The sequence below is a fragment of the Mytilus edulis genome, chromosome 14 (genome assembly GCF_963676685.1).
Source record: "Mytilus edulis chromosome 14, xbMytEdul2.2, whole genome shotgun sequence".
NCBI lineage: Eukaryota > Metazoa > Mollusca > Bivalvia > Mytilida > Mytilidae > Mytilus > Mytilus edulis.
Window position 1 is genome coordinate 3,385,618 of NC_092357.1, and position 14,838 is coordinate 3,400,455.

Consider the following 14,838-nt stretch of genomic DNA (forward strand, 5'->3'; position numbering starts at 1 on the left):
TAAAACAAATCATTCTTAAGAGTAGACAAACAATTTGGTGAAAACATTTTGTAAAAATCTTATACGGTTTTTGAGATATAGCGATAACAAGAAAAAGGGGACGCGGGGAGATAACTCCTATAAGAATAAGTGTTCGGTCACACAGGGTGAGTTTTGAAACATCCATTACTGAACAACACCATTGGCCAAACATCCAATCGATATGTTGTAAAACAAAAAAGCATCTTAGACGCAGAAGAAAAAAAAAAAAAAATAATCAGAAGAAAAACAAAAGGTCTTTCCACGAAAAGTTGAAAGACCTAATTATGATATTGTCATGGCATCTTAACTTGGTTGACTGCATTGATTAGTTTTGCAACAGATGAGTTAAAATATATAATTCAAATTTCGTATTCACAATCATTTTTATCTTTTCTCTCTGTATCATCACTTAGGTACTGACGCTTATCATCACCTATACTGACGCTTATCATGGTGAAATAGCAGAAACACAAGGGCAATTTCTACTAGCACTAGTAAAAAAAGGTAAGTCTGGAAAAGTCATATGTTTGTAATACTATATATACAGTTGTTTGTATTTTTGTTTTTCTGTTTGTTTTTGTCATAATGTTTTCTATGTTTACGCTTTGTCTTTTGTGTTAGATAGGATAATTTTTTCGACAAATTTGTTAACAATGAGAGTAATTAAAGCAATTTGCTAAAACTTTATATTTGGTTGGCTTTCTTACTATTTTGATATGAGCGTCACTAAAGCATAATGAGTCTAATGAAGACAAAATGCGAGTCTGACGTATCAAATTATCAGACTGTTATCTTTGATAACTATTATCCCGTCAAATATACAAAAGGAGAATTACAAGGATAATTTCCCTTAGTTTTTCATATCACAACGTAACTCTTTTCCTTTATCATCACTTTTGACTTGTCCGTCAGTTCTGTTACTGTCACCAAAACTTCTCTCTCACACTAGATTGTCATGCAACCTTGTAGTTAATTATGAAATACATTTTAGATGATCATATCTGTTTCATTATTTTCATTTATGAGTTATGCCCATATATTGATTGGCCTAAACATACTACTGTAACAGCTAATCATCGCCATTCATCGGAAACGACACACAAGAGTTTCACGAGACTTGCAGATATTAAGTAGTTTGTAAATGTGAATGTCCTGAAATAAGTTTTGGACTAGACGACTCTTCTAGGAGTTATGAGTCTTTGAACATAGGAATCTGATGATATGTTGTTTGCCAGGTGAAAACGTTGGATAATCATTACGTATTGTGACCTTGATTTGTTATCTTCAACTATTTATGGTATTTCATTTGAACATTACAGTTGAGAATAGAAAAGGGGAATGTGCCAAAGAGACAACAACCCGACCACAGAGCAGACAACAGCAGAAGATCACCAACAGGTCTTCAATGTAACGAGAAATTTCCGCACCCGGAGGCGTCCTTCCGCTGGCCCCTAAACAAATATATACTAATTCAGTGATAATGAACGACATACTAAACTCCAAATTGTACACAAGAAACTAAAAGTAAAAATAATACAAGACTAACAAAGGCCAGAGTCTCCTGACTTGGGACAGGCGCAAAGATTATTGTCGCAATCTTGAGACCAGCAATCTATCTTTCGTTTAGAACTTTTACCAGTGTTAAAATGTTCCAGAAAAAGGTATATACATATGTACCCCCAAAACAACGATACATGGATTGTTTGCTGCCTGGTAAACCATATATTTCCGTAACACAATTAGAGCTTATTGATAAGAAGATCAAATAATAGATATACGGATGTAACACTCAATCATGTCAATAATGAAAACAAGAGCTACTACATGAGAACCAATAATTGACAAATTAACTAACAAAATACAAAGCAAAATATAAAAAAAACTATATTGTACACAACATTATATATTCCTTTGCAATAAAAACATCTCAATATGCATATACATTTACATTGCTGAATTATTTTTTCTATCATTTAAATATTCAATTGTTCTAATAATAAGCAACACAGACCCCCAAAAAACAAGACCATCAAAGACAGATACGGATGTCTTGTATTTATGTTTCACAGCTTGTTTTAGTATTCTAATATAAAGTTACTTTGTGGATGTAAGGATGCAAAGAACACGAAAAGTATAGTACAAATACCTTGAAAATTATACAAAAGTGTTGATTGTTATTCCGTCTCAAATCTGAGTTACCTGCATGCTCATTGCTTTTTAAAAATTAGTATTTCAAAAGTAAGGAAAATAATAAAAAAAGGCTTTTTAGTCTGTATACAAGATGAACACAATATCACAAAATAAGCAGAAAAAATGATAAACAAGGCCAATTCCAAAATTATTTACCAAAAACACCTGTTATGTTAATAAAAAGAAATCTATGTAAAAGAATTTTCAAATAAAAGATGAACAAAATGTTTTATAGAAACTATCTTGAACTGAGCATCACTGATGATTGTTATGTAAACGAAACGCGTGTTTGGTGTATCAAATTATAATATTGGTACCAATGATAACTAGTTATAGTATACGTTAAGAAGTTAATAAGAAAAACATGGTGCCACCGAAATTGTTTTCTTACTAGAAGTAAACAATGCATTTTTCTTTAACTTTCATTCATTTAAAAAGTTGTAACTTCATTGGGGGTGTGAAAGCGTTGGCCCAAGATACAATTTGTGTGCACGGTCAACGCATTTACAACCCTATGAAGGTACAAAAAAGCATGCAATACTCATAATTACCATTTTTTAGCTAGGACCATGATAACACGATTTTTATCAAGTTTTTATATAATTTGCCTATGAACCTTATTGTGGGACCTTGTGTCATCGTGAATGATCATTTTTATTGTGAAATGAAGTTGGTTAAGGAATAACGCGAGACTGCAGCGTGACCAATCAAAAAAAACGTATTATAATGAAACATACATCTAATGTAATTATTACTGTTTGTGTTAACTCCGCTTAAATGGGTAAGTTGAAAATTGATTTAAAGAAACAGAAATATTTGGCATTTGTTGAAAAAATAAATAAATATATCACTCAAATGTTCTTACATTGGTTTCAAATCTGTCTTAAAATTCAAAACGGACTAGACCGATTACGTGCTGTGTTTTTTTATATATAATCCAAGATGGCGGTAAACTGCATGCAGTTAATCTAAAATCCATTCTCAGATGATTTCTATACAATGTTTTGAAAAGCGTGTTTTAGATGCGTTCAAGAGAAATTCAAGCTAAATACACAATCAAAAAAAGTTAAAATAAATCTGATAATGTGTTGTCAACGATTTTTACATTTTTTCCAATGTTACTGAATGCACGTGCGATTTCTCGCAAGGTTGGTTTCAGATTGTGCATCCTACAAAACTTAAATCTCCATTCTTCTAAGATCTCCCGGTTCAGTCTAACCAAATCTTTTTCATTTTGTCTGTGGCTGATCTGTTCCCAGATATTAAAGTCCATTCCAAGCTCTATTAGGAACGGGAGAGAGTTCTTTCCTACCAATGGAGCCAATCGGTCAATGTGTTCTGCTGTAGGTACCAGATCCCACTTCTCAGGTTCCATGTCTATGTGGTCAAAGATAGAAAAATAAAAACATATGTGCTACATGTTAAGAATTTTAGTAGAATATTTCGAACATTGATTCTTAATATAAGGGAAACTCCATACCTACAACCATGTTACATAAAAGTTAATGGTTAAGCTAGTTATAGAACCTGGTTTTATCAACCATTTCCGACATAAAAAAATGCTGTTACTAAGTCAGAATTATGGCAGTTCCTATCCATTCGTTTGATGTGTTAACGCTTTTAATATTTTCATTTAATTAGGGACTTTTCGTTTTAAATCTTCCTCTAAGTTCAGTATTTTTGTGTTCTTTCTGTTTATTACACTTATAGGAGAATGCTGTATTCACATTACTTACCAAAACAAATAGGCTTGCCTTTCAAAAGCTGGAATAATAAAAAAGATACCTTTTACACAACTTTCATTATATAATTAAACACATTTTTGATGTACAAAACAGTAAAAGTGCATGTGATATAAGCATGCTTAGTACTAATTAAAAAACATTAAAGTCAGAATTGAGACAAACACATTCTTGTAATTACTTTTATGTGTATGTATACATAATGTGTATGCTGTCTATTAGCAAGATGTGTTTCAAATTATACTTTAGTTCTGGCAATTTACATATCAAATTATACTTGTTTGTCTAAAAGGTGTAATTGTGTTTTTTTTTCTATTCACGGGGAAAAAGTTATATAAGATTTTTTTTCAAAAGAATATTTATGTTTCTGCTTGTTTTCTCTGAAACATTTTGCTTTAGAAAAACCTTTTTATCACAAATGCATCTATGCAGATTTATCAATCACGTATGAGAGCTGTTCTCATTATATTTAGATGATTACTTATGACTTATTTGAAAGCCTCAATATGAATTTAATAGGATGCATACTAGTATAATCTTAAACTTACATTAATATTTATCATATTAAACTCGGTACCGTCAGTATGCGTAATATATGCGATATAAGAATTTCTTCTGGATTTTTTCGTCATAGGTAAATATATCAGGCTAAAATTGTTATAAAATATATCACTTAAAACAAAGTGCACTGATTTGACAAACACTGTTTCTATATGTTGAGATTCATTATAAAAGATGTACCTTGCAAAGTATGTGGATACTTGTTTTTCCTATTATCTGTAACGCCGCTTTGACGTCTTCAAATGTCACCACCATGCTATCTCGACATTGTCTTAAAATTTCAAAGCATGCAGTCTTTGGATCTTCAGTTTCCAATATGGTTTCAACTTCCCTGTCCGACAATCCCATATGTAATGCCATCTCTTTAGCTTCAAATGGACTGTACAATAAGGACAGACGACGGAAGTCAAGGTCTGATGGTGTCGCTCTCATGAAGTCTTCTTTAGTAACTGTATCGAAAAAACTTCATATTTATAAAAACAAACATGGTTTTATTAACACAAAATAGCCCTTGAATTATTAGAAGAGATGCATGTCACCAAAAACACCAAAAGGATACACAGACACCTACTACTGTGATATAAATAGTATTATTCCGAAACTGAACATAATGTATAAAAACAACATTAAACAGGGAAAACTTATACATAATGTTACCACATAATTGCTTTCAAACTTAAACTAAAATTGTATATATCATATTCTTTAAATTCATCTTTTCCAGTGAGAAGTTAATCCCTATCAGATTGAAAGACGGCTAATTTAATGTCAGTGTCCATTGATCTCTTATGGGGAGTTCTCTCATTGCCAAACACATCACATCGTTTGTTTATATATTACCAACTATATTTGCACCTGTTCCAAGTCAGAAGCCCCAGGTATTTGTTAGATAGCACTTGATGAGTTACAGCCTCCTTCACGTCACATGACTTACCTTCATTTTGAATATTTAACTCAAACTTTGTTGGCCAAGGGCATCTTAGTGTCCGAACATTTGATAAGCTATATGACCAGTAATGTTACGCATAAACCAAGCATTAACAAAATAAGGTTACATTTGCTTACAGGAGTTGAAAGCAAAGTTTATTCAAACTTTATCATTGCTTCTAATACGAAAGTATGACATTTTTTTCATTTAATGGCGTCAATACTGATGCAGAAGTTACTTAGAAAATGCAAGTCGGACTCTTCGACATTAAAGATGTTCTTTATCTTGTCACCAGAAAACAAATTGTTTGCTATCATACAAATGTTGTAGTATTTGAATAAAAATTATGTCCATCAATAAATGCAATAGTCATATCAAACTAACTTTTTTGGATTACAACTATAAAAATGTAAATAGTTGAGAGGTTCTTAATGTGCGTAAATCAATTGTACTGAAAAAAGTTATGACATCAAACTAGAAAACAAGTTATCCAACAATCTAAATAAAACATGTACAATACCTGTGCACCCTGGTTTACACTTCACTCCATCCTGAGAAGAAAATGAAATTAAGTTGTATTGCAAGATAACTATTTTTTACATCATTTCGGTACATACGTATAAACATATATACAGAAAACTATTCTTTTTACACTCAAACGGATGGGAATAAAATAAAATAACGATCGTCAAATTAAAAAAAACTTGTTTGGTATTAGCATATATCAGTATATAGACCGTTTGAAATTAAGAATTAATCCTTTCCGTATTTTAATTCATTTTTGGGGAAAACATATTAAACTTTTCATTTTTAAATTTGTATCTATTTAACAGGCATGACAGATAAAGTCAAACTTAAAGAAAACCATGTCTAGCATTTCAGCCAAACAAATGTGTTTACATTGATCATCGTCATTATCATTAAGTTAGTGTTTCCTTTTGGTTAGCTGACAAACATATCATTGTTTGTCTGGCAAGACAGTTTCACTCGGAGTGTAATGTTTAATATTATATAATTCTCAACAATAAGCAAGTTTGTCGGTGTAAAATTTAAATGTCTTATAGAACTATGAGTGTATTTATATAAGTGTGTTGCCTGTAGTTCACACTAATCGAAACTTTGAATAACATGTACTACCTTTTCTGCAATCCATGACATGATTGTGTGTATGCTATGTTCAATGCCATGCGAAGGACATATCCACACTTGGTCTGTGTCAGTAAGATCGTTAACTTGCAGGAAGCATGGGTTAGCTGGTGAGTTACAACATATTCTTGTCACAAAAGATGTATCATTGATTTGAGTCTGATCGCTACTAGTTCTAATATACAGATCACTTATTTTCTCTAAGGCTGATGTTAGACATTCACAGATGCTGGAAGCTACATCTCTCGCTATAAGGGTGTTTGAAGTGGTATGAACAAGACGAGAAATGATTATCTCATCTTCACAGGCAATATACATATCCAAACATGGATCAATGGTGAACACTCCCGACCTATGGAACAACATGTCCTTGTTGGACTGCCCGTATGTTTTCACTGCCCAGACATAAAGGCAGTAGCTTATAAATCTGAAGGATAATGCAGGAGGTATCATAAATGATGATGTTTGAAAAGCTAGGGCAATACTCCTGTGCGTGAAGCCAGCTGACTGCAGGTATCCAGAATCATCTTTAGCTCGTACCATACTAGCAACATAGTAAAAATCAGCAGGGATACGCATTCGGTTAGAATTGTATCTCATCGGTTCAACCAATATATCCAGATGGGTCATAACATTTAATAGATAATCTTTGTCTTGGTAAAATTTTACATATTTCTTTCCCTTCCAAACGCTTTCTATTGCTTGTTTTGATACCACCCCTGTCTTGCCCATTGCATCCCATATTTCTTCTCTTTTCTTGTCGCCTTTACAAAATTGCCTATCTGTAACAATTGATTTAAATGCTTCGATCAGAAGAGTGGGAGACAGAATAATTCGGTCGTCCAATTTATGTTCATCGAAGTATAATAACTTGCCAATTGAATGTTGAAATTTCAGAAACACCTTCAACTCAACTTCTGACAACGGTCTAATAGGTTGCAATGAGTTTATTTTCTCTAGATGCTCTAGTGTAATAAGTTGGATGTTGCGTTTGATCAACGATGCAAATTCTAACTCTAACGGGATAAAGCATTTTGGAAGGGGTTTACCCCATGTTGGTTGCCTCTCTGATTCCCTGACGATAGCGTCCTTTATCTTCGCCATTTCAGGGTCATGTTTGTCTTTAGCATTTACAAATATTTTATCACTGATAACCAGTTGTTGCATTAATGGATCTTCGTGGAACATCTTGTAGATTTCTTCAAATATGTCATTTCGTCTTTTTTCAACTTCATTCTAAGCATACAATACAATATGTTCTAACCTTTATTTATAACTTTATTATCATAAAACTATTCATTGAAGGTATGTATGTTTCGTATATATATAAAAGTTCCATTATAGCAAAATTATAAAGTTATATTTTGATTTAAACGTTATGCTTTTTTAAAGGACACCTACATGGCAAAGCCTTACATTGACAATTTGCAATACGATAAGTAATGTAAAAAAAACATGTATCCTGCAATTGTGTGTCTCCTTGTACTTTAACAACCAAACAGATATCGCTTGCTTGTATATGTATACTTTACAGATACCGCTTAAAATGTCCGTCAACTGCCCGACTAGCTTGTGTATTGTTGTTGAGTGTTGTATTAACCTCTATAGCCTCAGAATATGTGCATTACAGTTGCATTCAATGACGTATTGCTTCCCCCTCTTGTGTTAGTGTAACTCTAAATCAATTTACGTTTTGTTTGTTTTTCTAGCAGATCAGTTATTCGAATTTTCTGACAAACATGAGCAGCAGAACTCAATGATCTACGGCGCCAATCTAAACTTGGATATGTATATGTAATTAACCATAAAACAATGACAATACATCATGTGCTAGTTATGTTACGTTAGCTCATAGCTCTGAAGTGAAGGACAAGTAATATACTTTTGTTTTTAATATTATTTGTTTTTGTTGTTGAAATTATTTGTTACGTTAAAATAAATAATTATTAACTTTAGCGCGTAATATTTTTGCACATTCAAGATTTTTTTTCTGTGTACTACGAAAATAAATTCTATAAAAACGTGGGTTTTTGTTTTTGTTTCTAAGCAAACACATGGAAAACAGTAATAGCAGGATAAAGACAATATCTGTTTAGTACTTTGGTTTGTTTACTGAAATCGCGTTACTTCTGTTTCTTAGCCTCGTACAATTACAGGTGATATTTAAAGACCCTAAACAGTTATTGTCTTTTGATTCTTCCTATTTTTATTAGGTTAATAAACATTATCAAAGAGTCCATCGTTTCAATCGTAAGGAATCGTCTACATCATTCTTACAGCGTTTACCTGATCTTTGTGCGTTAAAACAATCAGAATTTTAGGAAATCCCTGGAAACTTCCTTTACAGTATGTTACAATGGTGTTGACCCAGAATAGGAGATAATCTGTAATGTTTAAAAACAAATAAACCCGAAAATACACAAGGAGAAAAGTATTTAAGTCATTTGAATGTAAACGTTCTCAGAAATATACTTTGAATTATTTTATTTATTATTATTACTTTTACTGTTTAGTCTGTTTTTTGTTATATCTATTTTACGTGACTCTGCATTTATGTATGCCGTCATACTTCGAACGACAAAATTATTTTATGTTTACCTGTGGGAATTTCAACCGCGCAATTTTACACCAGTACTGAAAACCTTCCATCCTTTACGGGTAGATTTTACATAGATAAATAAAGCCGTATAAGATAAGCAAAATGAGAATGTTAAATTTAATGTATGCCTTTTTGTGCTTCTTCGTTACATTTGTTGTTTTTATAGTGATTAAGATAATAACACAATATTGACTGCTGTACCTCTATTTTTGACATTTTAACTCTTTGAGTATGTTTGTTTTGTTCATGCATCGTTGACAATGTAATGGAATTTGATGCGACTGTCATACAAGTGAGAGGTTTAGCTATCTATACAACCAGGTTCAACCCACCATTTTCTACATTAGAAAATGCCTGTACCAAGTCAGGAATATGACAGTTGTTATCCATTCGTTTGATGCGTTTGGACTTTTGAGTTTGCCTTTTGATTTTGGACTTTCCTTTTTGAATTTTCCTCGGAGTTCAGTATTTTTGTGTTTTTACTTTTTAATACTATTGTTATGATACCACTTTTGATTTTCCCCTAAAAGTCTTTTTAAATTTGCACTTTTGAAAAAAATTGTGCAAACTTTTGTCCTTGATTCAAATACAAAAATACTTGGCATGAGCAACGTTACATGAGAAAATATCTGAAAAAGTCAAATTTCCATGTTCCATTTTTCACCAGCATTTTCTGTTTTATTAAGGCACCTTTATAAAAAATTTAAGTTTCAGTATTAACTAAAGTATATAATGCACCAACTATTGCCAATTAAACACTATTTCTTATATTTCTTCTAATAAGTTTTTTATAATTTAAATGTTCAACCCCCAAGCGTCCTTCATCCCCAAACAAACGCATGTTGTCCGGTGTTGTTTTCTGACAACTTAATCATTCAAAAAATGTCTAAGTTAAGTAAACAGGCTTTCGATTGTTTCACAAATATGACATATAATATAGAAAATTTGTCCCTTACTGGTCTGATTTTATAATAACTAATGCATGTGATAAAATTTTGCTATGTAAGGGTCTTGTAAATTGTGTCACAAAGGGGTACTTTTCCTCCTGTCACTACTTTTTTTTCACCTGTGGGTACGTTTGAAAGAACAGCAATTGATTTCTTCATATGTATAGGTGAAAGGCAGCCTGATAAAAAGTAACATCACAGCCTTACTCAGCAACAGGAAGGAAGTTTAAGTCAATTTCAGTGATGAATCACAAAGTTAATCTACTATACGCCAACCATTTCATTCAATATAAATTATGATCATCATATTAAAAAAATCTCAACATAATATGCACTATATTGAATTAAAAGACAGGTATTTTTTACTTGAGAATTGTTTATTAACTAGGCAGATTTGTCGTTTTGCAAATACAGTTTAAAAAGATAAATGACATTACTTCCTGATATCTTCCAAATGTGACCAATTTGAAATGTTGTATTTAACTACATAAAGCAATTGTTTTGAAAAATAATTCCTTCCTATTACCAACTCTGTCCTGTTATTTGTCCTGTTACACAGCATGCTTCCATGTTACCGACATATCGGACTACATTTTAGTATATTGCTTAACCTTCTGTATTGAAAATGTTAAAATAAATAATTGGCATTTGAAATAATATAGTAGGATTTACTAGATATAGTATCTTTAACTTATTATTTATTCCCATTATAAACTATCTTAAATTGATTCACTGTGGTAACAGGAAAGAGCTGGAATTTGTTTGTACATTTTTTAAGATTGCAATTATTATCAAATTGAACAATTGTTTGAATTACAGAAAAATATTCACATATCATCGATGTACGTTCTTCCATTTGTGCTATTAAAATAACGATTCTAAAGACATTTCTTGATGTTTTTTCCTATTGCCAGAAATTAAACATTTTCAGATATTGATTCATATCCCGTTCAGTACTACAGACAGAAATAACATATCATTACACATTTTCTCTTTTTTATTTGTATAGAAGGTCAAGTAACCATTTTACCTCAAATTTGCAAAATACAAAATAATGGTGCGTTGAATTTCCTAAGATGTTTGTTTATGACCCAGAATTATCCTACTGCAATGAAATGTCATTATCATGAGCATATTTTTTCAACCCTTATTTCTATGCAACTTTGATTTGGTGATATCAAAAATTACTTGACTGCTAATCTCAACAACAATTGCCAAATTGTGTTGATGTTTAATTTAATAAGGCCTTTTTAAACATAAAAAAAAAAATATAGATATATAGGTTAAAATTGTTTCGTAACACGGTCTTTAAAACTAATGTCAGTTTAGTAATACCTCTTGAGGTTTTATGTCCACTTTTTCCTGGGAGGTATTGTTCATAAAGACATGGATCATCAAGTTTTCTACTTCCATCCAATACAATTATGTAAATAGCTCTGTACGTTAAAAATGTTTGATGAGTTGAATAGAAAACATCCTGGCCACCAAAATCCCAGATAATTATAGGTACTTTCTTTCTGATGTGAAGCTTCTTTTTACCAACTTTAGAAGACTTCTCTAAGAAGCTTTCCTTTGTGATTGACACTTTAACTTCTTTGACTCGTTTAGTAATGCCAAACACACGTTTCAGACGTGCTATAATTCCAGGTTTAGTAACAGTTTTAATATGCAAATCACCAGTGAAACCTGACTTCAGAGAAGCATCAAGAGAATCTTCCATTGGTTTGTATTCATCAAACGAAGGTTCATGTATTTGTCTGAATTTTGTAACATCTGAAGTTTGGTTTTCAGTTGCATAATCTAGGACGACTAGATCGTTCCTTGTGTCTGAACTTTCCCCATCAAATTCAGATATAACTGATTGCCTTTCTAAACTACGGAGTACGCCTTGTACATCTGACTCATATGTGTCATCGTTGTCTACTCTTTCTAATTTCTGTCCTGCAACATGACCTGGTTGTTTCTTTTCCATACTAATTGCCAAACTATTAGCACAACCAGGTACGGTTTGAAACTGAGGTTCGGGCAGTGTTTTGGATTTCACAGCTTCTGTCATTAAGCATTCAGTGGATAACGTTGCATCGCACGATTTTGATTCATTCGATTTATGCTTCAGCCATTCTTCGTTGGCGGACATTGATGCCTCCTCTGTAACATCTGATATATTTGGACTGGTTGGTGTAGTATCTGCTGAAGGAACATTTGATGTTGTGTTGTTGTATCTGCTGAAGGAACATTTTGATGTTGTGTTGTTGTGTCTGCTGAAGGAACATTTTGATGTTGTGTTGTTGTGTCTGCTGAAGGAACATTTTGATGTTGTGTTGTTGTGTCTGCTGAAGGAACATTTTGATGTTGTGTTGTTGTGTCTGCTGAAGGAACATTTTGATGTTGTGTTGTAGTATCTGCTGAAGGAACATTTTGATGTTGTGTTGTAGTATCTGCTGAAGGAACATTTTGATGTTGTGTTGTAGTATCTGCTGAAGGAACATTTTGATGTTGTGTTGTTGTGTCTGCTGAAGGAACATTTTGATGTTGTGTTGTTGTGTCTACTGAAGGAACATTTTGATGTTGTGTTGTTGTATCTGCTGAAGGAACATTTTGATGTTGTGTTGTTGTGTCTGCTGAAGGAACATTTTGATGTTGTGTTGTTGTGTCTGCTGAAGGAACATTTTGATGTTGTGTTGTTGTGTCTGCTGAGGGAACATTTTGATGTTGTGTTGTAGTATCTGCTGAAGGAACATTTTGATGTTGTGTTGTAGTATCTGCTGAAGGAACATTTTGATGTTGTGTTGTAGTATCTGCTGAAGGAACATTTTGATGTTGTGTTGTTGTGTCTGCTGAAGGAACATTTTGATGTTGTGTTGTTGTGTCTGCTGAAGGAACATTTTGATGTTGTGTTGTTGTGTTTGCTGAAGGAACATTTTGATGTTGTGTTGTTGTGTCTACTGAAGGAACATTTTGATGTTGTGTTGTTGTGTCTGCTGAAGGAACATTTTGATGTTGTGTTGTTGTGTCTGCTGAAGGAACATTTTGATGTTGTGTTGTAGTATCTGCTGAAGGAACATTTTGATGTTGTGTTGTTGTGTCTGCTGAAGGAACATTTTGATGTTGTGTTGTTGTGTCTGCTGAAGGAACATTTTGATGTTGTGTTGTTGTGTCTGCTGAAGGAACAGTTTGATGTTGTGTTGTTGTGTCTGATGAAGGAACATTTTGATGTTGTGTTGTTGTGTCTGCTGAAGGAACATTTTGATGTTGTGTTGTAGTATATGCTGAAGGAACATTTTGATGTTGTGTTGTAGTATCTGCTGAAGGAACATTTTGATGTTGTGTTGTAGTATCTGCTGAAGGAACATTTTGATGTTGTGTTGTTGTGTCTGATGAAGAAACATTTTGATGTTGTGTTGTTGTGTCTGCTGAAGGAACATTTGGATGTTGTGTTGTTGTGTCTGCTGAAGGAACAGTTTGATGTTGTGTTGTTGTGTCTGCTGAAGGAACAGTTTGATGTTGTGTTGTTGTGTCTGATGAAGGAACATTTTGATGTTGTGTTGTTGTGTCTGCTGAAGGAACATTTTGATGTTGTGTTGTAGTATCTGCTGAAGGAACATTTTGATGTTGTGTTGTAGTATCTGCTGAAGGAACATTTTGATGTTGTGTTGTAGTATCTGCTGAAGGAACATTTTGATGTTGTGTTGTTGTGTCTGATGAAGGAACATTTTGATGTTGTGTTGTTGTGTCTGCTGAAGGAACATTTGGATGTTGTGTTGTTGTGTCTGCTCGTAAAAGGGATCTGCAAACTGTGATTTCTTCCAGGGAAAAATCTATATAAGAAATAAACTAAAACTATTGATTAGATGTTTTGGCAAATTCCAATATAAAAGTACAATTTTTTACAAAACAAAAATGCAAAACTTTATCTTGTTATCTATGATGAGTTTCTTTGTTATTCATATGTAAGTATTTTCTTACTTGTTAAAATGTTTTTGTTTATTTTAAACTTGTTAATTGATTTTTTAGCTTCTGTAAAATAAAGTGTTGTAGTATTGAAAAGTCATCATTAGCCTAAGGAGAGACATGTGATACAATTATATATCCATGTCCTTGATAACATATATTGTACATATAATCACAATTTAAAAACGTACATATATATTGGATAATAACTCTTACATTTAAGTAATACTTTTCTTTATAAACCCTGAAATATATTATGTCGTCAATATTGTGATTTTTGTCAACTTTAAATTGAAAGGTGAAAGACGAATTATGGTTTGTTTTTATTGCAATTACCAATTGGGTATAGCTGAAGTGGAATATATATGATGGAATATAAATCAGACATGTGGAAATGTGTCTAATTAGCACAAACTAAATTAAAAGTTGGACAAATACGTTGTACAAAATAAACAAATGTTGGTATGTATTTGGACTGGACAAATAAAATGCAGTGATTTTTAGGACTTATATTTTGTTTACAATTTGATAAACAATTCTATTGAAACTTTAATAGTTTTTAACTGAAACTTTATTTCAACCTGATTTTAACTTCCGTAAACTGCACACTGTAATACATGAAAGTCTGGAAAATATGAAAGAGGATAACTTCGGATTTCAAATGTATGGCTTTGAGCGTTCCTGATGAAAGTAAATCCAGAAAAGCGCTTCGGTCGCAAGAAATTATTAAACGTGTTGGTATCATTTTTTTTA

At 32.4% G+C, this 14,838-nt stretch overlaps 1 protein-coding gene across 1 annotated transcript; it reads right to left on the reverse strand.

Moving 5' to 3' along the window:
• Window positions 1-3,277: 3,277 nt before the first annotated feature.
• Window positions 3,278-7,812, reverse strand: LOC139503389 (uncharacterized). Its single transcript, XM_071293163.1, has 5 exons — window positions 6,580-7,812; window positions 5,963-5,993; window positions 4,695-4,963; window positions 3,948-3,975; window positions 3,278-3,588 (listed from the first exon to the last, which is right to left on the reverse strand). The coding sequence occupies exons 1-5, from the start codon at window positions 7,774-7,776 to the stop codon at window positions 3,278-3,280; spliced, it is 1,836 nt and encodes a 611-aa protein (XP_071149264.1). The 5' UTR covers window positions 7,777-7,812.
• Between the last annotated feature and the right edge of the window lie 7,026 nt (window positions 7,813-14,838).

Coding starts and splice junctions, on each gene's coding strand:
- LOC139503389 (XM_071293163.1), bottom strand. CDS start 7,776: ATGTTCCACGAAGATCCATTAATGCAACAACTGGTTATCAGTGATAAA. Junction 5,994..6,579: donor TGTCATGGATTGCAGAAAAG/GTAGTACATGTT, acceptor TTTTCTTCTCAG/GATGGAGTGAAGTGTAAACC. Junction 4,964..5,962: donor GTGTAAACCAGGGTGCACAG/GTATTGTACATG, acceptor TTTTCGATACAG/TTACTAAAGAAGACTTCATG.